The sequence below is a fragment of the Macrobrachium nipponense genome, chromosome 4 (assembly GCF_015104395.2).
Source record: "Macrobrachium nipponense isolate FS-2020 chromosome 4, ASM1510439v2, whole genome shotgun sequence".
Taxonomy (NCBI): Eukaryota; Metazoa; Arthropoda; class Malacostraca; order Decapoda; family Palaemonidae; genus Macrobrachium; species Macrobrachium nipponense.
Window position 1 is genome coordinate 41,567,163 of NC_061100.1, and position 18,884 is coordinate 41,586,046.

The 18,884-nt window shown below is 43.7% G+C and overlaps 1 protein-coding gene across 5 annotated transcripts in view; it reads right to left on the reverse strand.

The window, feature by feature from the left end:
- LOC135210888 (src substrate cortactin-like) overlaps positions 1-18,884 on the reverse strand; it is a 354,847-nt gene that overhangs the window by 180,214 nt on the left and 155,749 nt on the right. For 4 of the 5 annotated variants that reach the window (XM_064243823.1, XM_064243820.1, XM_064243821.1 and 1 more), the window contains exons 4-7: positions 9,451-9,626; positions 1,978-2,088; positions 712-822; positions 428-538 (exon numbers count right to left, since the gene is read on the reverse strand). In XM_064243823.1, the coding sequence (XP_064099893.1) occupies positions 428-538; positions 712-822; positions 1,978-2,088; positions 9,451-9,626 (509 nt within the window). The remainder of the gene's footprint in view (positions 1-427; positions 539-711; positions 823-1,977; positions 2,089-9,450; positions 9,627-18,884) is intronic. The other variant, XM_064243824.1, reaches the window with a different exon arrangement.

Sequence of the window (18,884 nt, forward strand, 5' to 3'; positions counted from 1 at the left end):
GTGAAATATACCAATGTTCATGTTCACTGAGCAGCTTTTCAAGACCTGGTCATGATTGGCCGTTGTATCATATAGGTGCCATGGTTATAGGATTAAGCAGCCAGGAATTCCAAGGCTGTGATATACCTTCCTCATCCACAGACCAGAATGTTTTGGAAAGGGAAGAAGCAGAGAATCAGGAATTTCTTGCCTCTTATGCGGAGGTTATTGATTTGGATTTGTCAATTCAATAATCTTTCAAGAAAGTCTGAAACTCTTTCTAAGATAGCTCCTACTGGAATTATTTGATCAATTGACTAGGATGTTTACCTTACAAGTTAAACAGGTAAGAAATTTATATAAAGAAAACGAAAACTTCTGAGTTAAAATACAGAAAACAAAAATCTATAATAAAACTGCTACTAAAAACATTACAAATAATAATTACCTTTCTGGCTTTCATGCTTTTCTACTTTTTCAATATGATCCCAACCAGCTGCAGATTTATCCTGGCGATCTGACATAACTCCAAATTTGCCACCAAAACCCTGTGTGTAATCTGCAAAAAATGACAGTATTTGTAAAAAACATACATATGTATGATGATATGCACCCAAGAAAGACTGATATGGAATAATTTTCTTAACGTATGTATAGGGTCTCAGTATAATGAAATAAAAGACAAAATGAAAGCAATATTCTAAGCAAGGCAAGGAGTATAAATTACCTTACCTTTCTGACTCTCATGCTTTTCAACTTTCTCAATGTGGTCCCAACCAGCTGCTGATTTGTCCTGCCGATCTTTCTGTACTCCAAACTTTCCACCAAAGCCCTTTGAATAATCTGTTGGGAGCAAAGTTGCAGAAAGCTAAGCAATAACAGCAAATGGAAGCACACAAGATTTTAAAAATCACAGCATTTTAAATAGTAAAGCATAAATTTCATCAAGCTGTTAACTGCATATAATTCAGCTACCTAATAAAAAAGCTAATAAGTGATCTACGAGGACTACAGGACATTTTGCTGACATCTTCACTTATTTTCAGGGTTTACATATTTAAGGATAATTTGATCATTTTTAATTAATAAAATAACTCAAATAATGTATTATGTAAAGGCCTTTGTGTGTCTTATTATAAAAATAAATACACCTGATTAAAAAATTCAAATATACCACAAAGACCAGTAATCACTGGATAATCTTTGTTATATGTATAATATATGCCCTTGAACCTGTTAAACTATCAAGTAAATAAAATTACAGCCAATTTATGAACCTGACCCACTTCTTTAAAAACATGTGAGCAAAGCAAGGCCAATGTTTAACTTGCTTTTTCTTCCTTATCAGTTATGTACTGTCATGACCATCATAATTCACGTTATAAAGTTTGTTAAATTTAAATGAACCACTTACAGTACACACGATCTCTGAATGTTTAATACAAAAGGAGTCCATGCTTAACCCATTCCTACATCCCAAACTGCTTATAGCCTTTAAGTTTGTGTTTTTAGCAATTTATAGTATACCTCGAATTTCTTACTTTTACCAAGTGTTCTGCTCTTTCCTAATATATTACCAATTTATTGATGCTGTTTCTGAAATAAAAGTCTAAATTTAGGCAGAAGTCTTAGCTTTAAAAAGTTTTGGAGTTTGAGAACCTATTCATAAAACAGCAATAACTAAATAACTCTTCTAATTTAATAAAGCAGAAAATCTACAGGATTAGATTCATGAAGTGCTACTTTCCTCTGAATGCTTCTATAATTTCAGTGGATGAGACAATACAAGGGGAGAAATTCAAACTTTCAAAGATAAACAGAAATATAAAACAAAATTACATTATTTCAAACACGTAAAAGAATTAAATTTTCCTTACTGCTTCTTTTTAAGAATTTTAGGACAAAATTTCTTGAGCTTGCAACTTGCTTTAAGAGGTTTACATAATGATCTTTTTAGCCATTCTTACAATAACATGCCATAAATTAAAATACCTATACCTTTTTGACTCTCGTGCTTCTCCACTTTTTCAATGTGGTCCCACCCAGAGGCGGACTTGTCTTGACGATCTGCCTGGACTCCAAACTTTCCACCAAACCCTTTGCTATAATCTGTCAAAAAAATCTATATCTAAACTATATCTTCATCAGCAACCAAGTTCATGCTTGTTCATCCCTGAGGAAGTTAGTTATAAAAACAGTTTAACTGATCCAAAAAGCTTAGCTCTCAGATGAAAAGTCCTTCTTCAAATGATGTGTTCAATTAGTCTAAAATTACTTTACTCTTCTGTTCCCACAACAGACAAGAATGCATTCTTCATATTTCTGATAACTGCTGATGGCTCCGCCATCAATTCCTTTTGTAGAAAAGCTGCATGTACATTTGGCAATAGACTAGGCTGTACCTCCAAGACAAATATGATATTGTAATGATACAATTCAGTTTATTCATAGTTACCTGGCAGATATAATATAGGCTGTATTTTCCGAAGTCCGACAGAATTTAAAAACTTACGACACACGCAGTGGGAGTCAGGTGGTTAGTACCCATTCACGCCGCTGGGAGGCGGGTATCAGGAACCATTCCCATTTTCTATTCATAATTTTTATTTCCACTGTCTCCTGAGGGGAGGTGGGTGGGTACTTGATTACGTATATATATCTGCCAAGTAAGTATGAACAAACTTAATTGTATCATTACAATATCATTTTGTTCATGAAACTTACCTGTCAGATATATATATAGCTGAATCCCACCTTTGGTGGTGGGAGTAGACAGAATAGAAGATTTTAGGAAACATATATATGCAGATAATTGATATCTTGGTACCTTACCTGTTAGCATAGCTGGCTTCGTGGTTACTGCCACGTAAGTCTGCTTGAGCTACTAGAGTTGCCAGCGAGGTAGAGACCTATATAGCTGGTGCACTCCAGATGATCTGTCAACAGGGGCGAGACCACGACGTGACTAGACCATTGACCATACAATGAGGGGAACGAAGTAAAACACAATCACCTGGCATAGCCTACCAAAGGTATCCCACTTAGATTAAACTAATGGAAGGGAGATCCGCCCCAGGCGGTCAACCCCACAACCATAGAACACAAGTTAAAAACTCACCTAACCGTTAAAGGATAGGATGAGTGCTACCTCCTGCCCCAAAACAGTGTCTGCAGCAACGTATGGTCCTAGCGAGTAGCAATTTTCGTATGTTGCTTTCATCTCCCGCAGGTAGTGTGAAGCGAACACCGAATTGCTTCGCCAATATGTGGCACTCAAAATGTCATATTTTTGTGAAAGGCTACCGAGGTAGCGATAGCCCTCACCTTGTGGGCTTTCACTTTTAGAAGGTTCATATCACTATCACTGCACTTTTCATGAGCTTCTTTAATCGTACTTCTTAGGAAGAACGCCAGTGCGTTCTTCGACATAGGAAGATCCGGTTTTTTCACCGAGCACCACAAGTTCTCAGAAGAGCCTCTGCAGGCTTTAGTTCTCTGCAAATAGAATTTGAGAGCCCTGACAGGACACAGGACTCTCTCAGGTTCATGTCCCACTATTTCCGACAACCCCTTGATCTCAAACGTCCTCGGCCAAGGGTTGGAAGGGTTCTCGTTCTTTGCTAAGAACGTAGGACTTAAAGAACAAACCGCACTATGATCCGTGAACCCAATCTGCTTGCTTATAACCTGGATTTCGCTAACCCTCTTCGCCGTCGCCAGAGCAGTTAGGAAAATGGTCTTCTTCGTCAGATTCCTAAGCGAAGCTGAATGGAGCGGTTCGAACTGACTTGACATCAGGAACTTAAGTACCAAGTCCAAGTTCCACAATGGTACTTTAGGTTGGAGAACCTTCGTAGTCTCGAAGGATCTAATGAGATCATGAAGGTCTCTCTCATTTGCCAAGTCGAGCCCTCTGTGTCTGAAGACTACAGAAAGCACGCTCCTGTAGCCTTTTATCGTGGGAACAGCTAATTTCACTTCTTTTCTTAGGTAAAGAAGGAAATCTGCTATCTGGCTCACAGAGGTCGTGGTGGAGGAAATGCCCTTCTTCCTGCACCAACCTCTGAAGACAGCCCACTTCGATTGGTACACTGCGATTGAGGAGGGCCTCCTTGCAGTGGCAATCGCCTTAGGCACAGGTCTTGAAAAACCCCATCGCTCTGGCCAACTTCTTGATAGTCCTGAATGCAGTCAGACTCAGAGCGGGGAGGTTTTTGTGGTACCGTCTTGAAGTGGGGCTGTCTGAGTAGATCTTTCCTTAGGGTGGGGCAGAGTCCTCGAAAATCTACAAGGAAGGACATTACCTCTGTGAACCAGTCGGCCAAGCTGGCCAGAGCAGAGGGGGCGATGAGGGTCATCCTCGCTCCCTCTGATGCCGCGAATTTCCTCATTAACTCCCCGAGGATCTTGAATGGGGGAAAGGCGTAAAGGTCCAGAACTGGTGAACAATGCAGCGGAAGTCTCCTTGTCCGGGAAGTTGCGAAAACGTCCACATGAGGACGTCCCCACACGCTTCCACGGAACGACTGGCATACCTCCTGATGAAGGGTCCATTCCGTCGGCAGAAGCTGTTCCTTGCCGACTGAGAAGGTCCGCTCGAATGTTCTCCCACTCCTGACACGATCTTGTCAGGATCATGACGTCTTGCGATTCGCGCCCATAACAGGATTTCCTTCACGATGGCGAACAGAGAAGGAGTAGTGGGTTCCCCATTTCCCCTTCCCCCGTTTCCTGAGGTATGCCAGGGCTGTGGTGTTGTCCGAGTTGATCTGAACCATCTGAACCACTTTGTTGGAGACTTCTTCTTGAAAGAACCTTAGCGCAAGGTGAATCGCTGACAGTTCTTTGAGATTTATGTGCCAGGACACCTGTTCCCCTCTCCAGGTGCCTGACACTTCTCTCCCTCCTAGTGTTGCTCCCCAGCCCGTGGAAGATGCGTCGGAAAACAACACTAGTCGGGGTTCCGAAGCTTTTGAGCGAAAGCCCTTCTGCAAGCTTTCGCGGATCTGACCACGCCATCTTAGGTGTTCTTTTCCACCTCTTCTGTCAACAACAGATCGCTTCCAGATCTTGTTTCGCGCTTCCAATTTGTTGGACAGGAAGAATTAAAGTGGTCTGAGGTGCAACCTTCCCAGAGAAACAAACTTCTCCAGTGAGGAAATGGTCTCCAGCAGACTCATCCATTCCCTCACCGAACATGTTTCCTTCTCCAGAAAGGCTGACACTTTGTGGTCTAGGCATTTTGAAGTTGTCGCCCCTGGGACGGAAAAGCCCAAAACCAAAAAGCCACGGAAAAGCCAAAAAGCCACTGAGTCCATCTGAATCCCCAGATAGACTAAGGATTGAGAAGGAGTCAGATGCAAACTTTTCGAGGATTACCAGAAGTCCCAGGGACTTCCGCTAACGACAAGGTCGTGTGAAGGTGTCCAAAATCCAAAACACCGGTCTTGCGATGAGGCTCGCATAAGCCAGTCGTCCAGGTAGAGAGAGATCCTTATCTTCGCAAGATGGAGCCACCTCGCAACGTTCTTCATAAGGATGGTGAAAACCATCGGCGCTGTGCTTAGACCGAAGCAGAGTGCCCTGAACTGGAATACCTTCCCCTTCAGGACAAACCGCAGGTATTTCCTTGATTGGGGATGGATGGGGACAATGAAAATACGCGTCCTGGAGGTCTAGTGAAGCCATCCAATCCCCAGGTCTTGAAAGCTGCTAGCACAGATTGAGGTGTCCTCCATCTTGAACCTCTGCTTGGTAATGAAGAGGTTTAAGGTTGTTGACATCCAGGACGGGTCCGCCACCACCCCCCTGACTGCTTCGGCACTAGGAACAGACGGTTGTAAAAACCTGGAGAATCTAGGTCGAAGATCTGTTCCACAGCTTGCTTCTCGATCACTTGATCTAGTAGATCGTGCAGCACTTTCTGCTTTTCTCCTAGATACGAAGGAGACAAATCCTTTGGTGTCGAAGACAGCGGGGGCGACTTCAGGAACGGAATTCTGTACCCCCTTCCTCACGATGTCCAGCGACCAAGAGTCGGCACCTCTCTCTTCCCAGGCTCTCGCAAAAGTAGAAGTCTGGCTCCTACCGGCGGCTGAAGGACTTCCAAATCACTTCCTACTCTTTGAAGGAGCAGGGTTTTGCCTCTGGAAGTGCCTCTTCCTCGAGGGGCTGGTTTCGAGGAAGATCCAACTCGAAAGGGCTTCGATTTCTTGGCAGAAGAGACCCCAGAAGACGAAGTACCTGCTGGTCTCCTCGATGACTGAGCCAGAAGGTCTTGGGTTGCTTTCTCTTGCAGACTCGCGGCTATGTCCTTTACCATAGACTGGGGGAAGAGATGGTCTGAAAACGGAGCGAAGAGCAAATCCGCCTTTTGCGCTGGAGAGACAGATTTAGCTGTAAAGTTACAGAAGAGTGCTCTTTTCTTAAGAAGTCCCGTGCTGAAATGAGCAGTCACTCCTCAGAACCATCCCTGACGGCCTTGTCCATGCAAGACAATACACTGGACAGCTCCCCCAGACTAATGGAATCAGAACTCCTGGACCTGGCATCCAAAACTCCTAGACACCAGTCGAGAAAGTTAAAGACCTCTAGAGTCCTGAAGGGGCCTTTAAGATGAAAATCTAACTCGCTATGAGTCCAAGAGACTTTCGACGAGGACAAGAGGGCCTTCTGGAGGCATCCACTAACGCTCCCAAAATCACCCTGAGCAGAGGCTGGAAGTTTAACTCCGACGTTTTCTCCAGTCTCATACCACATACCTGCTTTCCCGCAGAGTCTTGAAGGTGGCAGAGCAAAAGAAGTCTTACCTGAAGCTTTCCTCCTCTCCATCCAATCATGGACTTTGCAAAAAGCTTTGCTTTGTGGAAAGCGACTTCTTCATCTTCACAAAGCCCGAGACCTTAGACGCTTTGGATGAAGAAAATTGAGAGGGAGGAGTGCGAGGAGCTTCAGGCTGAAAGGTGTCTCCAAACTCCGATTGGAGAAGAAGAGTCAAAACCTTGTAGTCAGTCGAGACAGGAGCCAACTGTTGCTCCTCGTGCCGCTTTCGACGAAAGTGTCACTAACTCCTCTTCAGATACTGGAGAAGTCGGAGGAAGTACAGAAAGAATCTCGAGCAGAACGGAGGGCAGTAGAAGAAAAAGCCTCTTGTGCTGAAGAATTCTCAATAAAGAAAGCACGGCGAACAGGTAGAGTTCCCGCTTCCACCTCAGCTTGTGGTGGTGTGGAACTGGCGTCCGCAGGTGCGCGCTTGGCGTCCGATGCCACACGTCTGGCGCTGACTGGCGCGTGCTCGACATCCACTAGTGCACGCCTGGCGTCCACTGGCGCGCGCTTGGCGTCCACTGAAGGGCGCTTGACTTACACTGAAGCGCGCTCGGCGTCCACTGGAACACGCTTCTGAACATCAGGTTTCGTAAGAGCGGGTAATACCGCTTCCCGTGAGTGAGACACGAACTTCTCACCTCCTCTAGAGAGCCGCTGGGGAGCGGAACGAACTCTAGAGGGAGACTCAAACAGAGAGAGAAATGAGCGAGGAGAAGGGGAGGGAGAACGTCTCGACTTCTTCACAGGAAGTCTGTCATCCTTCCTAAGACGACGGGGAAGTCTCTCTAGAAGCAATAACATCCTGAAGTTGTTGCTGCAGCGACTGAAGAATCTTCTTGGTAAGTGAAGCCTCCTTTTCTGGGGAGGGGCTGATCCTGTGAGCAGGAGAGTGGCGAGGGGACGCCTCCTTCCTACTCCCAGGAACCGCCACTTCCTGCACTCTGGAGCAACTGTGGTGCTCGAACGAGTCACCTTCTAGCAAATCGACGTCCGAAGAATCCTTACGCTTCTTCTGCGGCGGAAAAGCAGCGAACGCACTATCAGGTGAAGAGCAAAGTTTCGGAGAACAACTTGGACGTGAAGCGTCCCGAACACAAACAGTCCTTTTCAGCGGACGTGATGCAGCATGAGAGCTCCACCCCTTACGCGGGGAGGAAGCCTCCAAAGACGAAAAGCACTCCTTGAGGAGACGTGCACGTGCATGCTCCTTGGCAGTCTGGGAAGTTTCATCAGATGCTGCCGAAGGCACGCCAGATCGGTGGGGGTTCCTCGTAACCCTCCTTCGGCTTTCGACATGCTCTCTCCCCGTAACCTGGGAGTCAAGCAGAGGTCCCGGCCTAGAGGCGAAATAAGGCCGATCTGACGCACCCTCCACTACACAAGGGGCACTATCACTGCACTTTTGCACTTTACTTTTGCTCTCAAGAGCCATCACTTTCGATTCTAAGTTACGAATCGACTCTAGAATCAAAGATAAAGTATTACCTTCTACAGACACTGCTTCAGGCCCCGAAGGCAACACTACAGGGTTAGGAGCATTAACTACAGAAGGAGGGTTAACAGGAGAATCATTAATTTCTTGCCTACCTGAAACACTCCTGGAGGAAGACCTCCTTAACCTATCCCGTTCAAGTTTCTCATGATAGGTTTCATACGCCTTCCACTCAGAATCTGTTAAACTTTCACACTCCTTACAGCGGCTTTCAAACGCACATTCATGCTCCCTGCAACCTTTACATACAGTATGTGGGTCTACTGAAGCTTTCGGTAGCCTACCTCTACAGTCAGACTTAGAGCAAAATCTAGCGCTACGAACAGACATCTTATCCAAAGAAAAATCTATACCAAATCAATTCGATCCACTATTAACGTGCCTAGCACCCTGATCCAAGTCAGATAACCAAAAAACCAAAAGGGATACTCAAGTAGCCAATAAGTTTCCAAAATCCAGACGGAGGTGCTGCAAACAGATGTTTACAACACCGGCGACAGAAAAATTATGAATAGAAAATGGGAATGGTTCCTGATACCCGCCTCCCAGCGCGGAATGGGTACTAACCACCTGACTCCCACTGCATGTGTCGTAAGTTTTTAAATTCTGTCGGATTTCGGAAAATACAGCTATATATATATCTGAAAGGTAAGTTTCATGAACAAAATTTACGTTAATACAACAATTACTAAAAAATTCATTTATCCAGTAGCTATAGATCTCATAATTGAAAAAATAAAGGGCATTTACTTCATCACCAGAAGAGGGACAAGAAAGCATGATGGAAGCAAATAATGTATAACAAAATATAGAAGCATAACAAAGGCTGTAAGTCAGCATTAATTGCCAGGCATTAACACCAACAAACAATTTCACTCCTTGAGGACTAATCAATATCTTGTCAAAATTAAGGATTAATGTGAAACAAAGTGTGACTGTATAGAGGTATTGACTTTTCTGATACTTTTCAACCAAATGAAAAATTATGCACCAGAAAAACAATACATATTAGTGGATACAGTACGAAGAACTAAACAGAATATCGGTTTTATTAAAAAAACAGATTCGGCCATCAACCTTAATATTCATAATCCTATTTAATTGAAAAACATCACTTAAAAACTAGGCACAAATGTTAATGTATACCTAACCTTTTTGACTCTCATGTCTGTCCACCTTCTCTACAGTGTCCCATCCCACAGCAGACTTATCCTGACGGTCAGCCTGTACTCCAAATTTACCACCAAACCCAGTAGCATAATCCTTTTGGGAAGCATGTTTTTCCACCTTTCCAACATACTCATGACTTTCAGCACTTTTGTCCATCCTAAAATTACCAGGAAGGTTAAAACAAAATTTCCTTTAATGTCTCAACTTTGACTTTTTTTCAATTTTATCTATACGAAAGTAACCAAAGATAACAATGAATTTTGTAACGTTTCCTTCTTTTTGCCTTAATTATTGGTAAGTACAATATGTGATAATGAAATTATAATAACAATAAAAATTATAATTATCACAACACTGCTAAGCAACAAACCACAAAAATAAGTCCCATAATTTTACCCAGCTATAACATACAGCATTGGGTATTATACAAAGTTTTTTGGAAAAACTATGTAACCAACTTGTTTTCCCACATTTACATGTACAGTAACATAAAATACATTGTAACATATAAGAAATATAATGTAAAATGACGTTATTATGATATAACAAAGTTTCATGTATACTTACCTGGCAGGTATATATATAGCTATATCCTCTGTCGCACTGGCAGAATTTTCAAAACTCGCGGCAACCGCTAGGTCACTGGTAGTTCAGGTGATCGCCACCCCGCCCCGTTCCGTGCTGCTGGCGCTCGGAACTATTCCCATTTTCATAAGATTTTCTCTGAACCCTGTCTCCTGAGGGGAGGAGGGTGGGAATTTGATTATATATACCTGCCAGGTAAGTACTATACATGAAACTTTGTTATATCATAATAACGTCATTTTCATGTATGACACTTACCTGGAAGGTATATATATAGCTGATTGACACATTTGGGGGTGGGTCAAAGACAGCAACATCGTCAGAGTTTAAAACTTCAAATAAATTTTAAAATATTCTTTGGTTCCTTACCTGCTAAGGTAGCTGACTTCATAGGTCCTGCCTCTTAGCCTTCTAAACCTTAGTAGCTCTCAACTAGGATGTGACCTGAATGTTGAAGAAGCTATCAAAAGGGTCTGACAACTGGACGAGATCAATTTGTTGACAGGAAACCCTAGCCCTCTCTTACCACGGGCATTCATGCTAGGAAATGTTAGACCACCTGAACCACACACACTCACATTATCCCTAACAAACTACACTTCATAGACTGAAGAGGGAATAAAACCTCTCAGACAACCATAAAAACGCTTTAAACTAATTAAAATATCCTAGCATGTTAGTAAGTTATGGGGTGGAAACTCCTTTGCCCAATACTGCACCTGAGGATACGTAAGGGCCCAACGTTTGACAGTTGTCAAAAGTTGTTTTGACGTTTCTAAGATAATGAGAGGCAAAAACTGAAATAGTCCTCCAAAACGTCGTCTCAATAATATCCTTGAGGGCCATATTTCTCTTGAATGCCAAGGACGTAGCTACTGCTCTCACTTCATGCGCCTTAACCTTAAGCAGGCCGAAGTTTTCTTCTTGGCATAGCATATGTGATTCCTTAATTAGCTCCCTTAGGAAGAAGGCGATAGCATTTTTAGTCATGGCCCTGCTGGGGTCCTTCACAGAGCACCAAAGTGATTCTGAAGTCCCTCTAATACTCCTAGTTCTCTCTAGATAATGGCGCAAAGCCCTTACTGGACAAAGAACTCTTTCTTGTTCTTGTCCCACAAGGTCGGACAGACCCATAATCTCAAAAGACCTTGGCCAAGGATGAGATGGATTTTCGTTCTTGGCCAAGAAGTCTTCCTGAAAAGAGCATACTACCTTGTCATGTTTCCAGCCAACATGTTTACTAATGGCTTGCAGCTCACTAACTCTTTTCGCTATGGCCAAGGCCACCAAAAAGATTGTCTTTTTCGAGACATCTCTCAAAGAAGCTTGCCCCATCGGTTCAAACTTATTAGTTTCTAGAAATTTCAGCACTATGTCTAGATTCCAAGAAGGAGTTCTGTAACGGTGTTCCTTCCTTGTTTCAAAGGACATTATGAGGTCTATCAGATCCAAATTGTTGGTAATATCTAAGCCTCTGTGTCTAAAAACTGAGGCTAACATACTTCTGTATCCTTTGACTGTTTGAGTAGATAAACCTGCTTCCTCCTTCAAATACAGAAGGAAGTCTGCAATTTGGGTCACAGAGGTACTGGAAGAAGAAACCTTCCGACTCTTGCACCACTTACGAAAGGTCTCCCACTTCGCCTGGTACACCTTGATTGTTGAGGTTCTTCTTGCTCTGGCCACAGCATTGGCTGCTTCTTTAGAAAACCCCCTCGCTCTGACAAGTCTTTCGATAGTCTGAACGCAGTCAGACCCAGAGCGACGGTGTTCTTGTGATACCTGTTGAAGTGAGGCTGTTTGAGTAGATCTACTCTTGCTGGAAGTGTTCTTGGTATGTCCACTGTCCATTCCAGTACCTCTGTGAACCAATCTTGGGCCGGCCAGTAGGGGGCTATGAGAGTCAGTTTTGTCCCTGGACTCTCCCTGAACTTCTTCATAACCTTTCCTAAAATCTTGAACAGGGGAAAGGCGTATGCATCTAGGCCCATCCAATCTAGAAGGAACGCATCTACTGCGACTGCTTTGACGGTTGGGACTGGTACTGGAGGCAGATATGTCGGTAACCTCTTCGTTGTTGCGGTCGCAAACAGGTCCACCACTGGACGACCCCATAAATTCCACAGGCTCTGGCATACTTCTAGATGTAGGTTCCACTCTGTAGACAGAAGTTGACCTTCCCTGCTCAACAGGTCCGCTCTCATATTCTTCTCCCCTTGAATGAACCTGGCGAGCAGGGTGACGTTCTCCTTCTCTGCCCACAGAAGGACTTCTTCCGCCAACTTGCACAGCGATACGGAATGAGTTCCTCCTTGCTTGCGAATGTACGCCAGAGCTGGTGGTTTGTCTGGGCGTTTTGACCTGCACAACCTTTGTTGCAGATGCAACGCCTTGAACGCTTTCAAAGCCAAGAAAATCACCATCAGTTCCTTCTTGTTTATATGCCAAGACGCTTCCTCCTTGCTCCAACGACCTGACACTTCTTGAGGGCCTAGAGTCGCTCCCCAGCCTGCGTCCGATGGGTCTGAAAATAATACAAGGTCTGGGTTCTTCTGCTGGAGCAACGCACCCTCTGCTAACTTCCCTGGAGTTAGCCACCATTGCAATTCCTCCTTGATCTTGTAAGGAATCCGAAACAGGAAGGAATCCGGTTGCGATTTCTTGGCCAGACTTCGGTCAGGAAGATTTGTAAGGGTCTCATGTGAAGCCTTCCTAGAGAAACGAACCGCTCCAGCGACGAGAGTCCCCAGTAAGCTCATCCACTCTCGCGCTGAGCATTGGTCTTTCTCTAGAAAGGCTTGCACTTTCTGAAGGCACTGAACTTGCCTGTCGGGGGATGGAAAAGCCCGAAAAGTCGCTGAGGAAATCAGAATCCCCAAATAGACTAGCTCCTGTTTGGGGATCAGATTCAACTTTTCTAAGTTCACCATCAGACCCAATTCGTTTGTCAATTCCAACGTTACTTCTAAGTCCTCCAGACATTGTTGTCTTGATTGGGATCTTATAAGCCAGTCATCTAGGTAGAGAGAGACTCTGATCCCTAGTAGATGCAGCCACTTCACCACGTTCGAAATCACTCTCGTGAACACCTGCGGAGCTGTGCAAAGTCCGAAGCAAAGGGTTTTGAACTGAAAGACCCTGTTCTGGATCACAAACCTTAAGTACTTCCTGGATCCCGCATGAATGGGGATGTGGAAGTACGCGCCTTGAAGGTCCAGGGTAACCATCCAGTCCCCTGGACGCACCGCTGCCAGTACTGATTCGTTCGTTTCCATGGTAAATTTTGTCTTTTCCACAAACAAGTTGAGATGACTTACATCCAGTACTGGCCTCCATCCACCCGATGATTTCGCTACTAGGAAAAGCCGGTTGTAGAATCCTGGGGATGAGTGGTCCAGAACAGGTTCTATTGCTCCTTTCCTGATCATGGAGAGGACTTGCTCCTGCAGAGCCTCTTCTTTCTCTGGATCGTTGTAATGAGCCCCAAGATCCCTCGGGGATGTAGAAAGAGGTGGCTTCTTCAGGAAGGGGATCTTGTAACCTTCCCTGGCTATCGTGACGACCCAAGGGTCCGCTCCCTTGTTGTGCCAAACTTCCCAAAACTCCTGGAGTCTGGCCCCAACTGATGACTGGAGGACTTGTGCTTCATTGTTTGTTAGCGGGCTTCGACCCTCTCTTGGAAGGAGCCCTTTTACCTCTAAAGGAGGGGCGAGAAAATGTTTTACCTCGAAAGGGCTGTTGAGCCTGTCTTGACTCCTTAGGTGTCTTCTTAACCCTTAAATGCTGAAGCGGTAAAATAAAAATTGTCTCCCGTGTGCCGGAGGTGTTTTGGAGTGAGCGCGGAAGCGGAAAAAATGACAATTTGTCGAAAATTGCATTTTTCCTAACTATACAAACCTGAGGTCCTTTAACAATAGGAAGGTAACTAGCGGCAGCTGGGACGGTCGTAAGCTTCGAACAAGGGGAGAACGGTAGTTAACTGCTTGTCCGATCGTGCGCGCGCGCGCGCGCCCGAGAGGTGAAGAATCACTTTTGCTTTAGGCCCATGCAAAAAGTTGCAGAGTGAGGTGGCATGAGGTGGACTATATGTAAAGGACCTCAGTTTGTATAGTTAGGAAAATGCAATTTTCGACAAATTGTCATTTGTTCCGATACGTATACAAACCCTCGGTCCTTTAACAATAGGAAGACTCACTTCTTGGGCTTGGTGGGAGGAATCTGAGTCTTTTTGGTGAACAGACTGGTGTTCGTCCCCAACCCCTGGAGTGCCTCCCTGGTCGTAAGAGCAAGGGAGGGATCCAAACCTCTGTCCGATGATCCGGTGTGCACCGCAGGATCAATGGTCAGACCTCTGGGCCAAGTACTAAGAGAGAGGCAAGCGTATCTCTTCGTACCAGCAAGCAAGAACTTGTTCCTGTTTGCAAGAGACAATCATAAAATGATGGGTTTGTCTCAATTTGGCATCCACTTCCTCCCCCTTGTTGGAGGGAAGTGGTGGATTTTTACTCCTATCCCTACTGAGAAAGGGATAGGATGGTGCTCTATTGAGTAGCTCACCTTGCATCTCGTCCTTACCCAGCAGGGTGACGACCGTGTCCCTCTACCCAAAGGTAGAGGGAAGAAAAAGATGGGAAGGAGGAGCCAGTCACATCTCATTCCTCATCCATTCTTAAGGTCACACCAGGACTCGATGCTGTTTCAGCCTGCGAGGGTCTGGGTTAACTACACAACGTGTTGAGCAACCACCACGGTTCCAAGGAAAAGATCCAAGGAACTGTGGGCAATATCCTGAAGGTAGAAGGAGGTGCATGCGGTCCGGTTGGACCAGGCGCCTGCCTTCATTACCTGCGCCACGGAGAAGTTCTTGCGGAACGCGAGAGAATGATGAAGAGGCGTCCACACTCATCCTGGGTGTCGAGTTTCTTCAGACAGCTCCGTCGCACCTTCACAGGACAAAGCAGCATAGGCCTTCGTATCGGAGGGCGGGGGGTGACGTCCATTAGGGAGGGTATTGTGAAGGACTCGAACCAATCGTCAGTTACCGAAGGTTCTGAGTCTTCGCTACGAAGATCGGTACGAAAATCGAGCGTCACAAATCCCCATCCCTTTGTGCTTGACTTCTCAAGAGAAGTCATGCAGTTACCTAAGACGAAAAGAAGGGAATATTGTATGACCTATCCCTCTTCTCGACTTTGGTTATGTACAGTACTCATACTGACAAGCTATTAAGACGAAGTAATGATTGCTCTGGAACAACCGAACTAAGTCCACAGCATAGTTCGTAACTGACTCGGGCGCTCTGACAGCTGCCGACTGACTGGTTCGGAATCAGTAGAGGCAAGTTGTCCAAGCATCCGGGTAAGTCACGTGACCTTCGCGCCCTTTAAAGAGTTATGCTGAGAGACCAACAAATAAAATATTTGTTAGTCACCGATGCCGGACGGCGCGGCGATGATTCTCTTAATGCATAAGCTCAAAAGGCGAAAGTCAATTGCCTTCAAAAGACCGAGGTCCCTGATGGCAAGAAAATCTCATAGAACGTTGAATCTCAGCTTAAGGAGAAACAACACTATGTGACGTTGAAGACGAAGGTAGGCAATGAATGCAACCTACGTCTTCCAGCTGAATCGAGAGAAGGAATCTCAAGATTCTAAACCTGTGCTTACAAATGACTGAAAAACGCTAACCGCCATTTCATTGCTGTCCTTTTGTTTTTTTTTGTTTTGTTGTGCAATGAAAGCGGGGTCGTTCTTCAGTAATGAAACACAGGGGAGAGCCGCTTGAAGAACTGCTTCTCATGGGCTGAACGTTTGGAAGTAGAGCTGGCAGGTGTGGGAGTGAGGCGATGTCTTTCAATACATCTGCTAATCCGGGTGAACAATGAACAATTGTACACCTCCGAATACAAGATATTTTGAGGACAAACTCAGATTCCGCAAAAATCATTCGCATTATCGGGATACGATGCAGCAAAAGAGACTATTACAGAATTCTGTTGTTTACCGTGCGGTAAACAGAAAGATGAGAGTCGAATAGATATCTCTGTTTAAAATTCTCGCAATACCCGAAGACGATGAATACTAGCGTTTCTCAGCAGTAGATGGTCATTCATGTATGCGAGAATCCCCGTTAATCAGAAGACTTAAGTCCGTGATTGTTGGGCAGAGATACGGTTGTTATTCAATCAAAGCAGGTGAGAAAGACATAAACAACCGTCTATCTCAAAGCGGGACATCGAAAAAGCCATTCGCAGAAACATCGATAAGTGGTACCAGCAGGAGCCTCGCCCCGTCGCCCTTGAAGACGTCACTCTCTTTTACAAGGGAGTATTTCACAAGAAATACAAAGAGGATGACGAGCCCTTCGTAACATCATCGAAAGGAATGTCTCCCCCACGGACCCTGCGAAAAAAGTAAAATTGATCATTTACTATAAAAGCAAGAAGACCAGTGGCCTGAGTTATGAAAAACAACCCAGCCCCTGTGATGCAGGACCCTCTCAGAAAACTAACGTTGTCTACCAATACAAATGCCCTGTCCGGGAATGCCCCGGCGCCTACATTGGTATGACAACGATGCGATTTTCCAAGAGGATATCCTGCCACGCTCAGGAAGGCGCCATCCATAATCATGCAAAAAAACGTCCACAATACCAGGATAACTCGGAAGGACATTATTCCTAATATTGGTATTATCGATAAGGCAGCAGACCACCGTCGCCTCCGCCTCTTAGAGGCCTACACATCGGGAAGGAGAGACCCAGCCTTAACACCACTCAAGAGACTTCACTCCTCCCGAACGGTGGCACGTAGGGCGCTGCCCGCCGGCACCATAGAGCCGATCGAACGGACCAATCAGGTGCCCCTGCCCAATACTATGCTCCCAGTCTCCAGCGTCCGCACGCGAAGAGCAGTGCGAGCTTCCACCTCTGCAAGACGGCTTGACTCAGGGACTTAATCCTCTGTTCAGCCAATGAAAACGCAGCGCCCATCAGACAGAGCACCTGGGACACAATAAATACCGCCGAACGACCCCATTCCAATCAGTTCACGCTCACCTTTCCTTGAAAATGAACCGATGATACGGTTGGAACGTTGGAATTCCATTACTAAGATTTGTTAATCACTTTTGTTATCATAACAATAAATTAGTATTTTTAGAAAACATTTCTTTAACCAAGATATGAACATCGGCCAGCTATTAGCAAATATCAGCCCTGAGTGAAGAGAATAATAAGAAGAATTGAAAAGACCATATATAAAATCAATTCCACTGATGCTGCCATCATCTTTAACAAAACATGTTTAAGAGAGGGTCTCCTACCTCCAAATAATAATAATAATAATAATAATAATAATAATAATAATATAATTAATAATAATAATAATAATAATAATAATAACTGTAATTACAAGATTCATATGTGATAGTATTTTAAAGAAATACAATACGTACTAATCTATCCATGTCACTTTTAATTAAGGTTAACTCTCTCTCTCTCTATCTTTTTTGCCACACAAGATAATAATGTGTCGTAGTGGTAACTCCTCCCTCTCTTTCGCTGGAAGCGTTATAAGTATTTTTTGGGAGAACAGAGAGAGATAAACACTCTCTCTCTCTCTCTCTCTCTCTCTCTCATCTCTCTCTCTCTCTCATCTCTCTCTCTCTCTCTCTCTTTTACCGAGATGAAAGAATTTTTATGGTACTAGTATGTAAAATGTTTTTTTGATAATTTCAGTTATTTAATAATAATAATAATAACAATAATAATAATAATAATAATAATAATAATAAAACTTTAATTACAAAATTCATAATGGTCATATTTTAAAGAGATGAAAATGACCTTTCCATTTCACTTGTAAGGATAATTCCTCTTTCTTACTGAGATGAGAGAATTTTTATGGTAGATGCACGTGTTTATTATATTTTTCAAATAATAATAATAATAATAATAATAATAATAATAATGAATAATAATAATAATAATAATAAAAAATAATAAAATAATAGAAAGTAGTAATAATACGATAACTAATTTCAAAAGAAAATTCTTCTTTTCATCTTTTTTCTGTCCAGTCCAGTGACACTCGGAGCTTAACAATGTCATACAATGGTCCAACGAATTTAATGGTTTTTATGAATCTCAACTCTCTCTCCTCTCTCTCTCTCTCTCTCTCTCTCTCTCTCTCTCTCTCTCTTGTATTTTAATGAAAATATACAGTAATTTGTGAATACACAGTGTTGCACATGAAAAAAGTAAATTAGTGATAATTTTAGAGATACGGCACTAAGAAAAATTGCAAATTAGTGAAATTTTCCCTGTGGACATGTTTTCAAGAACGTCGTTCCGGCTTACGACGATTTTCGGGTTACGACGTGTCTTAAGAACGGAACCCCCGTCGTAACCCGGGGACTGCCTGTATTGTCCTAGAAACTTCCAATTTCTTTCAAAATGAAGACAAATGATTGAATATTACTATACTGTAAGGGTATTAGCTTACAATTGCAGTTTTCGACCATATCTGACGAGTTAAAGTTGACCGAAAGTTGAATTTTTTTATATATATTTTTTTTATATGCAATTATTTCGGAAATTAGAAAAGCTACAACCTTCGAATATTTTTAGTTTTATTCTACATAAAATTGCGCACATTTTCATATATAAAACTCTATGAAATGCCTAATATGAAACGGAGCAAATATTCCGAGAATGGGACGTACGCATTTCGGAGATTTGTGGCAGAGAATCCGCACGCGGAGGGAAGGAAAGATTTTTTGTTAAATTCACCATAAATCTAAATATTGTGCTAGAGACTTCGAATTTGCCT